General features: G+C 47.9%; 9 protein-coding genes across 9 annotated transcripts; 3 read left to right on the forward strand and 6 right to left on the reverse strand.

The window, feature by feature from the left end:
- Positions 1 to 718: 718 nt before the first annotated feature.
- Positions 719 to 1371, reverse strand: N7496_004914 (uncharacterized protein; the record flags this gene model as incomplete). Its single annotated transcript, XM_056697843.1, has 3 exons — positions 719 to 872; positions 922 to 996; positions 1055 to 1371. 3 exons carry the CDS (start codon positions 1369 to 1371, stop codon positions 719 to 721), a joined length of 546 nt encoding a protein of 181 aa, XP_056556368.1.
- A 981-nt stretch (positions 1372 to 2352) lies between these two features.
- N7496_004915 (Zn(II)2Cys6 transcription factor) lies at positions 2353 to 4701 on the reverse strand (the record flags this gene model as incomplete). The annotated part of the gene is made up of 9 exons (XM_056697844.1): positions 2353 to 2440; positions 2493 to 2891; positions 2932 to 3113; positions 3177 to 3208; positions 3267 to 3396; positions 3574 to 4046; positions 4097 to 4516; positions 4595 to 4607; positions 4666 to 4701. The coding sequence occupies 9 exons, from the start codon at positions 4699 to 4701 to the stop codon at positions 2353 to 2355; spliced, it is 1773 nt and encodes a 590-aa protein (XP_056556369.1).
- Positions 4702 to 5130: 429 nt separating this feature from the next.
- Positions 5131 to 6022, reverse strand: N7496_004916 (nuclear transport factor 2 family protein; the record flags this gene model as incomplete). Its single annotated transcript, XM_056697845.1, has 3 exons — positions 5131 to 5775; positions 5820 to 5887; positions 5959 to 6022. The coding sequence occupies 3 exons, from the start codon at positions 6020 to 6022 to the stop codon at positions 5131 to 5133; spliced, it is 777 nt and encodes a 258-aa protein (XP_056556370.1).
- Positions 6023 to 6345: 323 nt separating this feature from the next.
- N7496_004917 (uncharacterized protein) lies at positions 6346 to 7880 on the forward strand (the record flags this gene model as incomplete). Its single annotated transcript, XM_056697846.1, has 2 exons — positions 6346 to 6519; positions 6570 to 7880. The coding sequence occupies 2 exons, from the start codon at positions 6346 to 6348 to the stop codon at positions 7878 to 7880; spliced, it is 1485 nt and encodes a 494-aa protein (XP_056556371.1).
- A 285-nt stretch (positions 7881 to 8165) lies between these two features.
- N7496_004918 (amidohydrolase family protein) lies at positions 8166 to 9361 on the reverse strand (the record flags this gene model as incomplete). Its single annotated transcript, XM_056697847.1, has 4 exons — positions 8166 to 8293; positions 8347 to 8540; positions 8593 to 8647; positions 8707 to 9361. The coding sequence occupies 4 exons, from the start codon at positions 9359 to 9361 to the stop codon at positions 8166 to 8168; spliced, it is 1032 nt and encodes a 343-aa protein (XP_056556372.1).
- Positions 9362 to 9681: 320 nt separating this feature from the next.
- N7496_004919 (carotenoid oxygenase family protein) lies at positions 9682 to 11373 on the forward strand (the record flags this gene model as incomplete). The annotated part of the gene is made up of 2 exons (XM_056697848.1): positions 9682 to 10594; positions 10649 to 11373. The coding sequence occupies 2 exons, from the start codon at positions 9682 to 9684 to the stop codon at positions 11371 to 11373; spliced, it is 1638 nt and encodes a 545-aa protein (XP_056556373.1).
- An 862-nt stretch (positions 11374 to 12235) lies between these two features.
- Positions 12236 to 13888, forward strand: N7496_004920 (aldehyde dehydrogenase family protein; the record flags this gene model as incomplete). Its single annotated transcript, XM_056697849.1, has 4 exons — positions 12236 to 12298; positions 12366 to 12435; positions 12501 to 12934; positions 12989 to 13888. The coding sequence occupies 4 exons, from the start codon at positions 12236 to 12238 to the stop codon at positions 13886 to 13888; spliced, it is 1467 nt and encodes a 488-aa protein (XP_056556374.1).
- A 254-nt stretch (positions 13889 to 14142) lies between these two features.
- N7496_004921 (uncharacterized protein) lies at positions 14143 to 14816 on the reverse strand (the record flags this gene model as incomplete). The annotated part of the gene is made up of 3 exons (XM_056697850.1): positions 14143 to 14471; positions 14540 to 14602; positions 14657 to 14816. The coding sequence occupies 3 exons, from the start codon at positions 14814 to 14816 to the stop codon at positions 14143 to 14145; spliced, it is 552 nt and encodes a 183-aa protein (XP_056556375.1).
- Positions 14817 to 15779: 963 nt separating this feature from the next.
- Positions 15780 to 18458, reverse strand: fluG (uncharacterized protein; the record flags this gene model as incomplete). Its single annotated transcript, XM_056697851.1, has 3 exons — positions 15780 to 15961; positions 16030 to 17299; positions 17358 to 18458. Coding segments are annotated over 3 exons (2553 nt in total), but the record flags the coding sequence as incomplete, so codon positions are not given.
- Positions 18459 to 19543: the final 1085 nt, after the last annotated feature.

Consider the following 19543-nt stretch of genomic DNA (forward strand, 5'->3'; position numbering starts at 1 on the left):
TTTCTTGGGACTTGACGTGGTTCGGACTACACTCTGCTGAGTGTTCCATGTGTATACGATGAAATGGAATCAATGTGGATCGCTTACCCATGACGATACACTGATTAAAATATGCATTAATGCACATATTGCTTTCTATTGATTACGGGATACATGATTGGAGGCTTGCATAGTGTGGCTTCTCAACTGGATCTGTTCTGAACAGTTTTGTACTGCTAAACTTGTGTGCGGCGGACGATAAACGCCAGTTGCTCAAAACCCATAATTGGTCAGCTTATCGACCGCTTTCATAGCCGCCTTTACCCTGATGCCTTCTTCTTTAGGCCAGGGCGACGCTGTTACTGTAGTATCGATTTGACTATCCCCTTCCTTGTCGTTTCTCTTGTCGTTTCTCTTTTCTTCTATCTTCTGTAGGTTATGTGAATTCTGCCGGACTTTCTGCCTTAGAAAATTGGGTTTGAGCAATTGGCGCTTATCTTCCACCTCAACTTGTGATTAGTAGGGGAAGGACGTAGGTATTCTGGGCGCGGTTACAACCTTGGCAACATTCAAGGAACTAGTTTTGATCACTAGAAATGGCAGGGGAAGGATTCTTGCCCTTGTCAATTTGCTTGGTCATTCGTAGCATACCATGTCAATCATCCTGTCATAGTTCGCTCATGAGTATGAAACAAGTTCCTGAGTTCTCGAAGCAGCCAACGGGCTCCAAGCTGGCATGTCAAAGCTTCCCTCCCTCGGTGTTTCCATCCCAATCCAAGCCCACTCCATCTCTAGGCAATTTGACAAGATCCCAGCCGCAAAGCCATCTCGAGTCCCAGGCCTTAGCTTGCTCGCCACTAACGGGGGTCCAGTCTCGGAAACCAAAGAAGTAGCTGTATGTATTAGTGATAGCATCTTCTAAACAAAGGTACTGGCACATACACGACTTTCTTCTCAGCATCCCAGACGAGCTTCTTGGGTCCAGGAAATGGTGAAATACCCATCTGCCGAATTTTCCTGATTGTCTCGAGATGAGCTTCCATGTCGAAACCTCCAGTAAAAGTAGCCTACTTACAAGAACGAATCGTTGAAGGCTGCCCGGATTTCCTCTCGCTCGCCTGCCTCTAAGTTCCAAAAGGCCTTCGCCCCTGAATAATCGCCAAGGAGAAGACCAGGAACGATCTGCCATGCAAGGTAGATGATGAAACCTTCTGGTACATGGCCTTTCGAGTCCTGCTTATCTTCTTTGTATCCGAGCAGTTGAGGCGTGACTTTCGAGCGTTTTTGACTGAATATCTTGAAAGCCACAACTTCCGCGGGCGAGAATGTGGTTGCTCGAGTAGCTCGCGAGGACGGTGAATCATATTCAGTACCGATGTATGGTATCTGCATGTAGACGCGCAGGATCGCTTGTTGACCGTAGACATCTTCACAGGCGTGGAATTGGTACGCCTATCTATCTATATTGCTCCTTCAAATCTTCAGGTTCGATTAACAGCATTTCCAGGGCACCTCGCACGTTTCATGAAGGAGGAGGACCTCAAATATGGATACCTCTCCAATTACAACCAGACGGTTTTCCTACGCCAAGTCTCGTGCCCAGATGGAATAGGCCTCGAATATTCCCCAGTTATCTATCACAACGAGACCTACGATGCCTCCCAAGGAATAGTTAGCTTGAGACAGGCGTTCTTTTATGTTGCGACATTGGCTATGAATGACTGGTGTTTTACCCACGACTCTAGGCTTCGACCTCGGCAAAATGCTTGAACTGCATTGAAGGAGTGTATGTAGGGAGGATTATTTGTTGACAATACTTTAATTGCTTCAATTTCTATCATGCCTAATCCCTGATGCCATCTTGTCGTGCACTGAGACTCCTCCTTCAAACAGCTTATTCGAGCAATACATTTTCGCAGCAAGATATTTATGACCTGGCGAATCCCTGCATGAGTGCACGAGCGCATTCCCGTAGTCCAGTATTTAGAGAGTAAGTCAGGAGATAATGCCTTTGAAAGATGTCTCCAATGCCTTCCTTAAGCTTTCTATGGCACATTCCCCATCGGCGTACCCGTGGACGAACTGGGCTCTATCGAAGAAGTGACATAGATTCAAAGCAATAAATGACCATATAGACTAGGAATGTCGCTCATGAAGCCTTTTTGGTCTAGCGGCATTTTGCCCTAAATTTCGTGCGACACATGGTAATTAGACACAGTCCATGGGTCCCCTGGAAGGCGAGGTGACAAACCTGTACGAGTATTTGGGCCTGGTGTTGTTATAGGCCTTGATAGCACCTGCCCACCCGAAATCCTCTCGAAGCAGAAGTTTTACTGATATCAAGAGCAGCGATCCGCTACTACTAGAGACATATCACGGCCCCCAGGATGTAATCCAGTCTGGGTGTGGAAAAATAGTGTTCCAAGCCTGGTCAAAATCCACATTGCAGTCTCCGAAGATACTTGGGATTATTAGTACAATCGCATTGGACCAGACCGTATTGAGGCACGCACCGATTATGAAAATCATTAACAGCGTCCACTCCAAGCAAGGAAGCATCGAAGTCTTGCAGGCAGTCCATGGGATCGGCACAGTCGGGGAATAAAGCCCATTCTGTAAGCTCAAATAAGACCTCGGAGATCATTGTTTCCCCGAACCCCGTGGTTGACAGCGATTGAAGGACCTTCAAGCATTTTCGTATGTTATCAAATTGTTGCTCAGCCTTTGTGAGTGCAAAAATGCAGATGAAAATCTGTAAAATATCCAATGCGTAATAGAAGTCTAGCGCAATGGTGTTAGAATGGAGGTCGTCGGTGACCATCATATGCATGATCTCTAGCATTTTCTCCGCAGAGGCGGTGCAGATATCTGTGAACTGGCTCACGGAGGGATGACACTCGGCCTCTCGTTGTCTTTTCCAACATAGCAGCTGATATAACAGAAAGGGTCTACCGATTAGCAGTCGCATGCTGTGGTATCTTAGATGGAGGACTGCGATAGCTCTGCGATGGAGAGGCGCGTTCGGGACTGAGATATTCAGATGCGATGGTATTGAATCCATCCAACCTTGCAATAAACTGAGGGTGCCCTTGACCACTGCCATTTTTGAACGATGATCTGGCATAAGAGGGTCTCTGTATAGTTGCGTACGGATACTATTTCCTAGTTGACTGAGAGTGCTGCATGTAGAGAGATACCCAGGTGGGCAGTAGGGACCAGAAGGTAGTATCTGTAGAGAGTTGTCAGAATAAATTGATATTGATTTCACGATAGTGAGATTGCCTTACCGTCTCGGACGGGAAGGGAGGAGAGCTCCAAGCATATTCCGTTGAGGACGGCTTTCCGAGCCTCAGCGATAGATCCTGATCGAGTATTGCGAGAGACCACCAAATTCGACGGGAGTGTTCCCTTTCGACGCTGCCATATGTAGAGGAATATTTGTCACAGTGGATTCCGAGTGAACATGCCATTTGAACTGCCAAGCTGCTGTACAGATAGGCCGGATTGGAAAATCCATGAGACTGCATAGCCGTTGCCTGTACATGATCGCTTGTTTAGTTGATATCAATACCGAGGCTGATAACTAGAGCTTACCAATAGCATCATAGCTCGAATACTTTCAAGGCTTGCTTCATCGCATGCCTTAGGTACAAAAGATTTCGCGTGCTCAAGGTAGTCTTTTGCTGTGGCATTCTCGTCAGAATTGTCCGTGTCCGTCAATCTCAGTTTTGCAATCGCCAAGATGGAATAGAGAGCGCATCTCCATGAAGCCGTCAACATCTCCTGTGAGACCTGATAACTTTCCTCCAGTTGAGCATGAAATCTCTCCGACGAGTAGAGCCAATAGAGACAATGAACGTCTTCAAAGTATTTCGTGGTGAGCCTCAGACAAGTCTCCCATGGCGGCAGGGCTATGGTTTGAGATGCCGGGTGTGATATTGGCAGTGGCATTGTCACTGTTACCATTGCAGGAATTAAATCAGGGCTCAAAGATGTTCGAAGACCATTTCTTTTGAAGCACCGAATAGCCGCATTGAAAGGTAGCCCCGATTCAGCCCCCATGTAGCCTATACATGATTTGAGTAACACATATTTCAACTCGTAGGTGGAGACTCACGGTATTGTCCCTGAGAGTCCTCAAGGAGACACCCTAGTTTGTGGTAAAGGGAGAGCACCTGTTGAAGTAAATTGTCTTCTGCCTCCTCATCGCTGCTATAAGTAACAGGAATACTGTCAAAACACAAATTGGGCTGCCCAATGTCCACTTCTTCATTGACGGCGGCGCTTATTGGGGGCGATAACACGTTTGCCGCATGTGGCAGGTCAACAAGGGTTCTCTCGGCGGTTTGACATTTCAGGGCCAGGGATCGAAGATTTTCAGGATTTAGGTCGGTATCTGGTATATAGTGCTTGAGAATAGTCTGCATATTTCTAAACTCTTCTTCAGACACAAAATAGTAGGGTCTCTGGCGTCGCCTTTCGGGGTCAATGCGGCACTCTTCATTAATGCTGCGACAGTAGTCGCATGGACCAGGAACTATAACCTCAAACTCAGTCAATGTCCTCAATTTCAAAAATAATTGCTTTCATGAGATATTGCTGTTTTGGAATGTACCTGGATTCTTGCACTGTGACCATTATTAACTGCTAGTTAGGGTCGGATACAATCGATACTGGCTGACTTACTTTCGTCTTTCGACCCCTGCAACGCTCGCAACTCATTGACGTTCGGCTTAGGCGCATGTCTTTCCGTTGACGAGCCATGATGATTGCCACGGATTCATTGTAGGGGAGTTGAGGAAAGTCAATGTATGGAAGAACTGTGGTGTGGGGCTACTTGCTGAATGGAACCTGGGGAAAGATGCGGGGTTTGCGGGGAAATGTATTTTAGTACCCTTGTGGATATCAACGTAGCCTGGCCCTTACGTGGCCCGGAATACATGGGTGTAAAGTGGCTTGCTTTGCTGATCATTCAAGTGTTAAAAATCACTCTCCCCATACGTAAGACGGTAGCCATAACTGCAAAGATATGTAGGAAAATAAATCTTGGTATGTAAATCTAGCAAGATAGAGGCCGTGGTAACATGCAATACTGTATCTTGGATTTGCCCCAGTTGCTGACAATGAGTATGCCCCGGAATTGCCAACGTATCAGACACCCCAGTCAGTGATAGTTCGGGCAGGTGGGGCAGTGCTGGCTTCCTCGAGCCATTTTGGCGCTTGCATATCCTCTTCGGCCACTTCCTGACCCGTGATGGGGTGTTTATAATGGAATGGAACAACACGAGTGTCAGGCCAGAGCGAGAAATCAGCGAGAAGCTCGTCGGGACCCAGTGGGTCTGCTGGGAACTGCTCCTTGAACATGGGGACGAACTCCTTTGCCTGTTTCCAACCCAGCTCAAAAGACCCATGCCAGAAAGGATAATAGCGAAGTCGTAGAATTTTCCACACACCATCCTGCAGAATGTACTCGTTTTCGTATACTCCACCTTCCCACCATTGTCGGTATCCACCAGGATAGTCAGCTGAAAGAGATTCATGAGTGCCCGCGCTCATCAGGGCGCGAATTCGAGCCTTCGCCCTGCCGGTCTTTGGGTCAAAATCGATTATATCTTGTGCCATGAGGTGGTCGAGGAGCCATCCGTCGATAGGACCATTTCGACCACCGACGAATCTCTTCGCGAAGCGCTCAATATACAAGCGGTCGACTCCTTTCTTCCCGATGAAGCGTCCATTCAGGAATTGGACGTAGGTATCAGGATGATCAGCGAAGAGTTGAGAGACCTGGTAATTGTTCTGGGTTACCATGTAGTCATCGTTCGGGTTTCATCGCGACTTACCTCTTTATATAGGCATTTGTCAATATAATAGCCATACTTATGGTGCAATTTGCGTACATCGGCCTCCCCTAGCTAAATTAGCGCAGATGAAAATACAGGAGCTTGCTATTGACTTTACCCGTTAGTTTGACTAACGCACTTGACAGCTTCTTCACCTGAGCTGCCAAGCTGGAGACATCGGCCGTTTGGGGTTCACCCGACATTGTTTTAAATGAAACTGAGCTCAAAATGAAGTTGATTGATAATTTATCAAGTAATTTGAGCGTACAAAAATTGATTTATAGACAAGTGAGGTTGTCACGTGGGCCGTCCGTGTGTCAATGTTGATGTTTCCGACAAGCCTCTTTCATCGGATGATTGGATCCGATAGCTATCTGCTGTAAAGTCCAAAGCCACATGTAATGAGAATGACGACTCCATACAGAAAGAGGGGTTTCTATATCTATAATTATCAAGTCAAGGGGCCGTTTTTGTGGGGTCTCCACACGACCGCCAGAAGTATCAACTCAGTATGAGCTCATTCTCCATGTCGCGCTCTACAAGCCCAGAAGATATATTCACCCTGATCCAGGGTGAAGCAAGGGTTATACTTATATCTATTTTTATTGCGTTCTCACAGTTCCAGTACGGTTATGACTCCGCTGCAGTTTCTGGATTCCAGAGCATGCCTGGTTTTCTCGCTGTATTCGGCTATGTGGATGTAAGTGCCGCATCCTGACAAAAGAGAAAATTCGACTAATATCTCTGAAGCCTACAAACTCTTTAGGCTTCGGCATTCGCACGTCGGTCCAAACTCTTATCCAAAGTCTTCTACAGCTAGGCGGCTTCCTTGCGTCCGTTTTCATTTTCAAATTTGGAACTCGCATCAGTAATCGGAGAGGACTGTGGGCCGGATGTGGGTTCTCCATTATTGCAATCATTCTTCAAATGTGCAGCGTTCAGTTCGCTGCTCTCTATGCGGGAAGACTCATTCTCGGAATATCAAATGGTTTCTACCTGACGTATTCGGCTACATATCTGGGAGAGATCGCACCTACCCATCTACGTGGCTCTGCCGTGGGCCTTGTTACATTTCAAACATCATTCGGCGCCTTGATAGGTGTCCTGATCGATAACTATACGACGAAATACCTGTCTCGCACTGCATATTTGATTCCCTTGGGTGTCATGCTTTTTGTGCCGGTGTTCTTATCGATCGGGTTGCTTTTCCTCCCAGAGAGCCCACGACACTATGTACGCCTTGGATCTGACGCGAAAGCCGAAAATGCGCTTCGCATTCTTCGGGGTATCAAGGACCAAGATCAGCTTGTGGCTGAAGTTGCTGCAATACGCGAAGCCTGGATTTTGGAAAACGCCCGCAGCGAGAATATTCGGCTCATCGACGCATTTAGAGGAAATGACCTCAAGAGAACGGTCCTCAGCCTGTGCTGCAGTATCGGCCAAACCGCGAGCGGGGTCATATTCTTTTCTTCTTATTCCATCTACTTCTACGCCGAAGCGGGTGTTAAGAATGAGTTTATTTGGGTCATGATGAGTTTGGCAATCGCTCTCACCGGCAACATGGGCGCCTTTTTTGTCATGCGTTTCGTTGAGCGAAGATTCCTGTTGAGTATATGCTCTCTCGTCAACGCCATAGTCATGTTCGCTATTGCAGGCGTATATACACGATTAAGCACGGGATCCTACACTGCGGCACAAGTCCTTGTCGCAATGGGAACATTGTTTACCTGGGTCTATGGCGTAGGGCAGGGTCCTGTGCTCTGGGCACTGACGGTGGAGTTGCCGTCCCAGCGACTACGATCGAAGACTGTGGGACTCGCAACAGGCTGCAACTACATATTCGCATGGCTCGCGACATATTGTTCTCCCTATTTCATCAACCCGACCGCGTTGGACTGGGGACCGAAATATTGCTATATTTGGGGGACGAGCAATCTAATTCTAGCAATCTGGGCCTTCTCGGTGATACCCGACGTGAAAGGCAAAAGTTTGGAGCAAATAACAGGTTCAATGATAGGGCAGTCCAAAAAGACGACTGATGAATCAGTGGTGGCCTCGTGATATTGTCGCACATTCAAACGTTGGTTAATGTCCTAATCTGGTCTGTCACCTGTTAAGCTTCCGTAGGACTCAAAGTGAACAGATAGGTACCGGACACCGAGAAGACCCCTATTCTAGAATAGTTTCAATGGCAGAATACCACAAGGTGAAACACAGCTATCAATAATTCTCACGCTTACACAATTCTGGATAAAAAAGGCCTCGAGAATGGGGAGAAAAGATTTAGCATATAATTGATGAAGCTTCACAGCTCTGAGACGAGCCTGCTCTTAACTCCTATTTTCTTCAAGCCTGCAACGGAAGCTTGAAAACTTTAATAGCGTTCCTTCTAGCGATCATCTCCTTTGTCTCAGCTTCTATGTCGACACTTCTCCACCATTCCTGAGCTTCTTGAATCTGATCATAGGGAGTATCTACTTTGATGTGAGTAGATTGCTGCGCTGTCAAGAACCGACACAGGACCTACCAATTGAAAATAGACACCGATCTGCACCAATTTCTTCAACACAAAACTTCAATCCGGGCGTCGAAAAGTTTCCCGACGTTGTGATGAATACATTGTGCTGGAAATAATACTTGTAGTCATGCTGTGATGGCCGGGCTACCTTCTTACTAGGCTTGTTGTACCAGTGGCATGCTCTCCACAGATTGAATGGAATGCTGTCAATGGATTAGCAATTTGTCCAACAAGTTGGATATTCATGATACTGACTTCTCTCCCAAATGACCAACTACAATCTTTAATCCAGGAAACCGATCGAAAACACCTTCGCAGAATTGTGAGTAATACTTTTCGCTGACAAGAGATAATAGAGAAGGTACCTACCAGATGAACACATTGCATAAACGTGGAAGGAAAGATCCAGATGAAACTGGACTCCTGCTCCCAATAAATGCATGCGAGAACCGTAGACAGAACTCTCGGTTTGAAGCTCCTTCGCAGACGGATATCGAGGATGAAAATACACAGGCACGTCAAGATCCTGAACCATTTTCCAAAAAGGATCGTAAAATGCGGTGTCATAGTATACTTTTTCTAGGCCATCCGGTCCGGTGAGTTGGTAGTCATTCACGATCCCACCGTAGAACCCTAGCTTCTTCACTGCCCGCTCTAACTCGGATGCCGCTTGGGATGGGTCGTGCATGGAAATCGCGGCGAGCCCACCAAAGCGGCTTGGATTTTTTGAAACTTCACCTGCCAGCCAGTCATTAAATTCGGTGGCTGTTTTCTCAGCCAGCTTCTGATCAGGGATGCCTTGGCATCCCGGCGACGTAAGGGACAGTAACATGTACTCGACACCCTCGGCGTTCATCGTGTCCAGACGCGACCCGTGAATATCCAGAAGACGGGCTTTATGAGCCTCAATCGCCTGCTTTCCAGAATTTCCAGGAGTCAATATTTGCTGTGACTCCTCGAGTAGCCATGCGGTATCGGGGCTGATGACTGCCTCCTCAACTGCAACGGTGCCTTTGAACGTCATTTTGCTGCTGGCGGTCGGACGAGAATATTTTTCAAGACGAAAATATACGTATTATTATGATTGAATGTAAGTTGGAGCTTGTAGGCAAAAACTTTTAAGAACTGAACAAAGTTATCGACTTTCGGCATTTGCGTTGTTTTGGAATTCCCGTCTCTTGTTCAAATTTCGGAAGCATTGAGCCGACGACTAGATGAGAGAAAGAATAGCTCTAACATCGGTGTCAATACACCGAAATTTATCACACCTCTTCGATAAAAGGAAAAGCTGATAGATTTAGAACCTCTCAATAGGAAAGGCTCATTTATGCTACTATCCACAAGATGGCTCACCTCTACGAGATTGCCAACTCGGTCGAATATCCCTATGTGGACGGTCGGAAGAAGGGAGATCAAGTCAAATTCCCCAACACTCCAGTATTCCAGACGTTCAATGCACCATCCCGACTCGAAGGCGATGTATTTGATCTTGAGATTGATGGAACCATTCCACCAGAAATTAATGGCACTTTCTATCGGATCCAGCCAGACCATAGATTTCCTCCCATGTTCGAGGAAGATATTCATTTCAGCGGTGATGGGAGTATCACAGCCATTCGAATTCAGGACGGCCATGCGGATTTTAAACAACGCTACGTGAAAACAGATAGATTCATAGCAGAGACCGCGGCTAGAAAGAGCTTGTTCGGCAAATATCGAAACCCATACACTGATTCTGAAGCCGTCAAAGGTGTTATTAGAACAGTGGCCAATACCAACATCACCTTTTGGCGAGGAATGCTCTTAGCATCGAAGGAGGACGGCCCTCCATATGCACTTGACCCGACCACTTTGGACACGATTGGCCGGTACGACTTTGAGGGCCAAGTGCAATCTCCTACATTTACTGCCCATCCAAAGTTTGACCCGGATACGGGTGAAATGGTATGTTTTGCTTACGAAGCGGGTGGGAATGGAAATGATGGATCTTGCGATATCGTGGTATATACAATTGACGCCAATGGAAAGAAAACTGAGGAGACCTGGTACAAGTCTCCATTCTGTGGGATGATCCATGACTGTGGAATCTCAAAGAACTATCTCGTCCTTCCCTTGACACCTCTCAAATGTTCTGTCGATCGTCTTGAAAAGGGAGGCAATCATTGGGCATGGGACCCGAATGAAAGCCAGTGGTACGGAATCGTCCCTAGAAGAGGAGGAAACCCGGAAGACATTGTCTGGCTACAATCTGATAACGGTAGGATTTCTTCTATAAGATAATTGTCAGATCAGCACTAACAAACCATCGCAGCGTTTCACGGTCATGTCGCTGGCTGCTATGAGAACGAGGAGGGACACGTGGTCTTCGATCTGACGGTCGCCGATGGGAATGTTTTCTTCTTTTTCCCGCCTGATGGACAAGATGCGAGCACCTTGAAGGCCAGAAATCGCCTGAAGAGTATTACCCACCGTTGGGTATTTGATCCCAAAAGTAAAACGGGATCTCACGTCATGCCAGAGACCCAGTGGGACACCAGTGGAGAATTCTCTCGTATTGATGATCGTTTTGTCACGAAAAAGTACAACCATTTTTGGCAGGCCAGGATTGACCCAACTCGAGAATACGACGCTGCTAGGTGTGGCTCCCCAGCTGGAGGTCTCTTCAATTGCTTAGGCCACTACACCTGGGATGAGAAGGGCGAAGACGTGCTCTGGGCAGGCCCGCGAGCAACCTTCCAGGAGCCGACTTTCATTCCTAAAAACGGTGGTGGGGAGGGTGAAGGGTGGATTATCGCCCTCGTCAACCGCTTAGATGTCCTTCAAAATGATATAGTGATCGTTGACGCGAAGAATTTGAAAGCAGGCCCACTAGCGATTATACATCTGCCTTTGAAGTTGAAACTTGGATTACACGGAAATTTTGTTGACCAGCGAGAAATTGACACTTGGCAACGTCGTCGAGAACCAGATGGCGACATTGGACCAGCGTGCCCAGCTCAGAAGCCTTTAGCCTGGCAAATGAAGAAACTTGCCTAGTTTGGGAGGAGCATGTTCATAGCTTATTCATTGTGGAAATGCACGAGTTATTTTTTCCTAGCCTAATTGGGCATATGCATCGACGACGAAGCAGTGTAATTCGCTCAAGTTCTTCTGCTCCAATGCTTTGGTTGAAATCAAGTTCTCGCCCGCTTTCAGCCAGGGAATACTAGATATCGATGATCTTCAGGCGTCCAAGCGTAGTTCCACCTTTTATCACCTTTGGTGAGCGGGGTAGGGCGGGCAATAGCGGCCACAGACTAGAACCTCAGTTTCAACAGGTAACCGACCCTATCTATGTAATATTTGTAAGGGGCCGGTTAGAAACCGCCAGGGTAATCTTGAAAATGACGACTATTATCGCGTTCTATCTCTACCTTGCTGTCTCGTCGGGCATATATTTGATTCCAGGCTTCTAACCAGTTAGGTCGATTTACACGCCCTGATTGCTACATCTTGACAGCTCAAATCTACCAACGATTACCTTCGCCCCTAAAGTTCTTCAAAATATATGATCCTATAAATATTATGTCAAACACGCGGCTATCCAGAAAAACAATACATAACAATCGAGGGTCTCTCAAAGGGGGGAATGCCCAATCATAAGATTTCGATCGGTGGCCGCTATTGTCCGCACTAGGCGGGGCTTCCGCTTGATCTCGCCCCAATACAGTACATAATTCAAGTGGGATCGGATTCATCAAACCGAGGGAACGGGAGACTTTAGTTTGGAAATGCCGTGTGTGGCGGCACAGGAATGTTGAATTTGCTCTGAACTTTCTTTTAAACCCCCCACCTCCGCACTGAGAAGTACTTGTTTTTTTCTAGCAAGTCACAACACTCCCCAACATTAAGACCGACTATGGCAATTAAGCAAGACCCTAAGGTCAAGTCTTTTGAGACTCGACTGTTCATCAATGGAAAGGTTTGATTTGCTGCTCTGTGCATATTGGTACTTTTGAGAGCAGGGATGATTCTAATCCTTGCCACAGTTCGTAGACTCGTCTGATGGCGGTAAATTCGACCTCGTTTCTCCTACCACGAATGAAAAGTTCGCAGAAGGTAAATCAATCATGCCTCCTACTTATTTCGACTATGACGGTCTGGTCTAATGTCCTTCGCTCCAGTCTCTGAGGCAACCGAAGATGATGCGAACGCGGCTGTGGCAGCAGCAAAAGCTGCATTTCCCGCCTGGTCCGCTCTCTCACCCTCTGCTCGAGGTGTCTACTTTAAGAAACTGGCCGCTTTAATCCTCGAGTCTCACAATGATCTGGCTGAGCTCGAAGCTCTATCCATGGGCCGCCCAGTCTCTGGTTATTTCGAGTCCTATGCGGCTGCGGATTCGCTAAACCACTACGCTGAATCTGGTTATCAGGCTCTTGGAACATCGAGCTTGAATACGCCTGGGTTTGTCAATATGACCATGCGGCAGCCGTATGGTGTCGTGGGTGCCATCATTCCCTGGAATGTACCAGTTTTATTCTGTATCAACAAAACAGCCCCTGCGTTAATTGCCGGAAATACGGTCGTTCTCAAGAGTAGTGAGAAAGCCCCACTTACGGTGAGTCTGCCCTTTAACGAATAATGTGGGGCTACGTGCTAACTGCTCCCCAAGTCTGCCAAAATCGCAACTCTCGTGGAAAAGGCCGGGTTCCCCCCTGGTGTTTTCAACATCATTTCAGGCCATGGCCATATTTCCGGCAATGTCTTGTCGCACCATATGGACATTCGTGTGATCAGCTTTACTGGGTCTGGAAGGACTGGTCGTCTCATTCAACAAGCGGCTGCTAAGTCCAACTTGAAGAATGTCATTTTGGAGCTAGGAGGGAAATCTCCAGCGATCATCTTCCCAGATGCAAATCTCGAAAAAGCCGTACAAGAAACCAAGCACAGTATCCAATGGAATTCGGGGCAAGTATGCATGGCAAATTCGCGCATCTATGTTCACGAGTCGATTGCTCCCAAGTTCATTGAACTATTCCAGAAAGGTTTTGCCGATATCAAGAGCGGGGATCCACTACTACCAGAGACAAATCACGGCCCGCAGGCTGATGCAATCCAGTATAAGCAGATCCAGTCATATATTGAAGAGGGCAAGAAGACTGGCAAGATGGTACTGGGTTCTGAACCGCCTCAGCATCAGAGTGGATTCTTTGTTCAGCCAACGGTCTTCCTTGATACACCAGAAGATGCCAAGGTCATGAAGGAGGAGATTTTCGGACCAGTTGTGAACATCAACACATTTAAGGACGAAGACGAGGTTGTGGCCAAGGCGAACGACACTGAATTTGGTCTCTATGCCGCAGTTTACACGAAGGACCTCAGTCGAGCTTTACGTATGGCAAAGAAGCTGGAATCTGGCAACGTTGGAGTGAACTGCACAAGCCCTACTGGCGCCCCGGATATGCCTTTCGGGGGCTATAAAGCGAGCGGTGTTGGTCGTGAGGGTTGGACTGTCAGCCTTGATAACTACCTAGAGGTCAAAACCGTAATCATACGAGTTGATGAAGAATGAGGCGTCAGACGGGCGTCCTTGTCACTTGAATGCCAATTTTCTCTCTCTCTCCCTGGGATATTACGCAAAATTTCAATCTTATCCCGTCATATTTCTGAAGATATGTTCGCAATGTGTAGTTAACTCTTGCAATAAAGAGATCTCCATATGGGAGCAAGTTCAACTGTCATTCCCGACCAAGCCGCAATTTTATGAAGTGTCCATCCACTACTCGACAAGCGTAGGTCAGGAAAGGCCTTCCCTCAACTTAAACCTCAAGATGATGACTTCACAATTGGGGTCTTATATCCAGACGGATAGAGGTTCGAGTAATCGTAGTAGAGCTCGTAGACACCGGTCACGTTGGTTTCCTTAGCACGGAACGAGTCCGACAAAGTGCCATCATCATACTCCCACATCAACCATGTACCATAGAAGATGAAATTGGTGGTCACGGCATCAGAGGGCGCGGTGACACCGTTGCCAGTGAAACCCACGGGTAGGACCTCATCCTCAGTGGGACGAATGTAGAGCAGGGTATCGGAGTCGAGAGTCACACCCGAAGTGGTGGCTGTGGTGATCATTTCCGTGTCCTGGATCACGACTAAACACCCAGTGAGCAAAAAGGACGTGATTTCAATGCAACTTAAGACAGGCCCTGAGGCTACTTACAGGTGACATCCGTGGTGACAGATCCGTAGGTCCACTTTGACGAATCACCGGCATAAGCGATACCTGTAAGATTAGTATTAGAAGATTTAATAACTGTAAGAGGTAATCTAGACACACCATCAGAATAGAAAATGTCAACGACGCTAGAGTCAAGGCTGTATGCGACGAGGCTGAAGGAACCACTTGGGTTGCGCTTCAAAAGCGGCTTCAGCGTTCCCGGGGCAGCCAGCACCGAGGAGGCCAAAGCCAAAACCGAAGGAAGAATGCTGAACTTCATGATTTACAATAGTTTTGTTAAATCAAGTAGTTTTATTCTGCTGGATAGGCTCCCTCTTAACATCTTATATACTCTTTTCTTCAAGCTGACAACCTTATGTTCGGCAATAACCTAGTTTTGGGACCCACTTGAGGATGACGCGGCCGGAGGATTGTAAGATTGGCAGGAAGCTGACACGGATGCCACTTAAAAGTAAGCACTCTGAAAACATTTATCGTTTCACGAATGATAATAGGCTCGATTTACCGGGAATCAGGTCTTCTCATTTTCTGAATTATTATAATTGCTGGAATTTCTGTTTTGCCGTAAGGTCATTTGCGATCTATTGCGTGTAACAGGATAGACACACATTCAGATCTAGATAAGATACGAACTCCAATATTTAAGATTAAGGTGCAAACCATGAGGCAAAAGGGTTCACGACTCATCCAGACTCGGGGATCGACATCCCGAGAAGAAAGGCATCTTGGAGCGATTGGGTATGAATGGATTTTGGCCAGACTGTAGCTCAAGCTAAGCTGGGTTGCAATGCTAAAACACTTGGCGAGCGGCTCTATGACGAATAGTGGACCACATCGGGAGTAACCGCCCTTTGAGGATTTGGGGGCCATGTATGCTCCCAAGGGTAATTTGTGAATGGGCAGACTCTGTCGAAGCGAGCGAGCTAATTATATGAAGGGTAAGGGAGGAATTAGTCAATGATGACAGAGCCTCTAGGCGTGTTGTCTGAGTCTCCGTGACGGTCTACTAGATGTTGGAGGGTTTCCCGACCTTCAAAGACTACTTGAGTACAAAGAGATCGAAATTCATCTTTGAGCAGATTGACGACAGCCTATATAGTATGGGGGGCCAGTGAGGCTCAATTATTAAGACCCGTAGAAGAAGTATAGGTATTGTGACCACTATTCCCAAATTCTAATAACGCTCCAGCAACCATAATCGACGTTCCTCGTCAGCCATACCCTGCAAGCGTTTTGATTCGGCACGCTTGACACCAAGGTAATTCTGTACAAGTTCCTTGCCCAGGACGCTTTGCAGCCCCTCATTTTCCGAAAGAGCAACCATACTCTGGTCCAGAGACTTGGGGAGAGGGGTCGTGATGCCAAGCGCAGTTCGCTCAGAAGAAGTCAGGTGTGAAGCATCCACTGCAAAGAAGATTATTAGTCCATCATGAAAACATCATTCAAAGTGGGTCATGTGGCGCTAATCTTACCCGTGCATTCCTTCACTGTCAGGGACAAATTCTTTTCCAGTCCAATCAACCCACCTGCAAGCAGAGCAGCCACAGCCAAATACGGATTAGCAACACCGTCAAGGGACTTAAACTCCCAGTGGCCGGGGCTTATCTTCCGCACGGGAGCCTCGCGGTTCTGGAATCCCCACGCGACCCACTCTGATCCAGACCAAATACCAGATCGCACGCGCTCGTAACTTGAGTCTTGGGACATCGTGAAAGCCACAATAGAGGTGTAGTGCTCCATAATACCCGCAAGGAAAGCATCCTCGCGTGCTGGTGGAGTTATAGAGATATGAGCGTGCGCAGCAGTCCCAGCTCCTTTCGCGAAGGGACGTGGGTAAAGAGTAGCTCTAAGACCATTACGCTCAGCAACGGCTGTAACGGCTTGCCGAGCGGCGATGAGGGCATCGATGGCAGCGAGGGGTTTAGCAGGTGGGAGGATGAATTCAAATTGTCCGAGCGCAGACTCGGCATGGAATTGTTGGAGATGAATGCCCATGGATGCCAGTGTCCGATTGATCTCCTCCAAGATTGGGATCATTTTCCGCGTTTCGGCGGTCATTTGTGACCAGGAATGGTTTTTAGTCGCGGGTGCATAACCTCTAACTTCGCCCGTTTGTTGGCTTGTGAGTGGCTTGAGGAATACGACCTCGATTTCGAAGCCGCAGAGAATATTGATGTTGTGCTTGGTCTGCAGCTTCTCAACAATATTTCGAAGAGTAGTGCGAGGACAGCCGCCGAGAGGCTTACCCTCTTCTGACTGCCAAAAGGTCATGATAGTCGCACTGGGAGCGGCTGGTGCTGCGATGCCTCCATTGAGGTAGAGGCTGGAGAGGTCTGGCTGCATGTAGAATTGCCCAGTAGGGGACCCTCCTGGGATAATTGTGTCATCTTGCAGCATCCACTGCACCGCTAGCGCGATGCCGATGCGCCGTTCATTTCTGGCAATGCGAATAAACTCCTGAACAGGGAATATTCGAACCCGGGTGGTTGCTGTATAATCGATCCATTGCATCCAAATGTACTCGACCTCCGGGTTCGTTTGCAAAAATGCATCTAGTGGATCGGACGTAAGGGAAAATTGAGTGCCACTGAGTAGAGTCGACTGCTGAATAACCCCATGTGTATAATGCGCTGTCTGGTTCAGCCCATACAGCTTATTCGAATTGTGAAACAGGATGTCGGCGGCGGCTGCCTTCGCCTGAGAGATATTGTAGTCTCCATGTTGGACATAGTCAACAAGAACCTGTATTAATAGCTAGTCAGCATGAACTGGGCTTGATTTCGTCTCAGTTGTCACGTACAGTCTCCAAAGTCTGCCGGAACTGCTTATTGGCCAGCCAAAATGTCTCCGGGAAAAAATGACCGTCCGTACTCCAAAGCAGACGACTAACTGGAGTGATCTCTAAGCTCTCGCGCAAGATCTTCTCCTCGGCCTCACGGCTCACCATCGGAAAAACTTCACCAAGATCAAGATAGATGTTAGGATATACACACGCAAGATACCCCGCATCTCTTGTATACGGATATGATGAGTGCAGTAGCACTATCGGCGCATCTGGATACTGAATGATGAGAGGCTGCAGGTAAGCCGGGTTGGCTTTGACGAGATTGATGTCATTATCGCCGAGTCCAGTGTGAAACTGGAGCGGCTTGACCACGCCAGCTCTCTTCCGAAAAGTGATGATCTTGAGAGTCTGCTGAACCAGCCAGTCATTCAGTGGCTTTTCCTCGATCCGGTAGCCGGATCTCCTCGTCCCCGAATCAAGGGTACGATGGAGCGAGGCAGTCAGCAGATCCTCATCCAGTGAATACGGATCGACGTCCAGTCCAGTGCGATAGCAGATCACAGATTTGAATCCGACAACGGCGGGGTCGTCCATGGCGCGCTCAAGCGCGTCAAGGAACTTGGCGCGGAATGTGATCCACACGCTTTCGCCAGGTTTACGCTCTTCACCCATGATATCGCGCAACAGGGAGGCGGCGACAGCCTCAATGCGAACGATACGCTTTGTCGGCGAGGATGTGAATTGGTCGTGCCAGTCGTATAACTCGACATCCTCGTCCGATAGTAGGTCATCTAGCAGCAAGGTGTGCGTGCCTTCAAGACTGCGGCGGACCAGCCCCTCGTAGTCCTCCTGCACCCAGCGCGTGTGCGCCGCGAGCACGTCATCCCAGTTTGCGCAGGGAGTGCCATAGAGCTCTCCCAGCTGGTTTACGGCGCGAACAAGTGGCAGGGCGGTACGAGCATTTTCTAGCGCGCGACCGTGGGCCTCAGAGGTAATCGACTCGAACGGGTAGCTATCGTAGTCCGTAGCCACGTCGCGGCTTAACAGATTGTGAGCATGATTGTCGATAAGTGGGTGATGTTGGATGAGATGGCGGAGGGAGTCAAGAGAATCCATGGTGTAGTGGAGAGTGGGAAGCGGAAGACGTTCTATTTCATCGCAACCCTTGAAAGACGTGGTCGGTCTGTCCAGCGCAGCCAACAGACCCTAGTAGCAAGCCGCTTCGGGGACATGCGGTCAGCGGGGTTCCCTTGCAGAATTCAAGTGTTTCTCCGCGGCCCTTGAACTGAGGCTCTTGGAGAAGGTAAGGTCAGTTCCTCCATAAATGGTAATCTGATAGGTCAAATGGCCACAATAGCCATGCAGATCTACGCTTGTGTGGATATCGTGAATGGGGTGGAAGTGGCAGTAAGCGCCGCACATGCAGTCTAACCTTTTATTCACACGCCCGTGCCACAGTCAACTATACTTAACCAGGTCAACTAGACGAGGTGAACTCCACCAGCAGCGAGCCTTTTTACCAATCATATCCACCAAGTATCATCCAGCATCTTTTACAATACACCTTATCCCCACGTCGAACTCCCTGGGGTACCCTGCGCATCCTCTATGTCTTGAATGTGTCCTTCAAGGCCCTTGGTAATAATGTAGGCGGTACCCGTACTACCAAGCTCTATAGCAGAAACCCTTGCAGTTCTCGTTACGGGATGATAAAGTGATGCTTCCAGACAACCATCTGCCTCTTGACTAGAGCCGAATATGTACAGGTGAAAATTTGATGATTTGATGTGGGTCCATAAATCGAATCCACTATCCCTAAACACTGCCGAGGCCTGTACTGTACCCAGTCAAGTCATTACGAGCGTGTTTGTGAAGGCGTGGATATTGGGGACACCACTTTCTAGCTATAAGCTCAATTCAATTTCTACGATCAGTGACTGTGATCGAGGGAGTCTAGCCGATAATTCAAGTGTGTGAATACGACGTCCACGCTCCAACGTCCTTTCTATAACCTAAATCTGATCTTAAATATATCTTACATCGCCGTTCGGGCAATATATCCTTGTCACAATTCATCGGTGATTATTTTTCAGCCTGGCCATTAGGTTCAAGCTTTTACAACCCCACTGTTCATCAGATGTAAGTGATCAATCGGGTAGGGGTCCCTGGTCTGGGGTCTGGGCCCATCGAGACACGCGACA

This window comes from Penicillium cataractarum (assembly GCF_028827025.1).
Source record: "Penicillium cataractarum strain IBT 29864 chromosome Unknown utg000004l, whole genome shotgun sequence".
Classification (NCBI taxonomy): domain Eukaryota; kingdom Fungi; phylum Ascomycota; class Eurotiomycetes; order Eurotiales; family Aspergillaceae; genus Penicillium; species Penicillium cataractarum.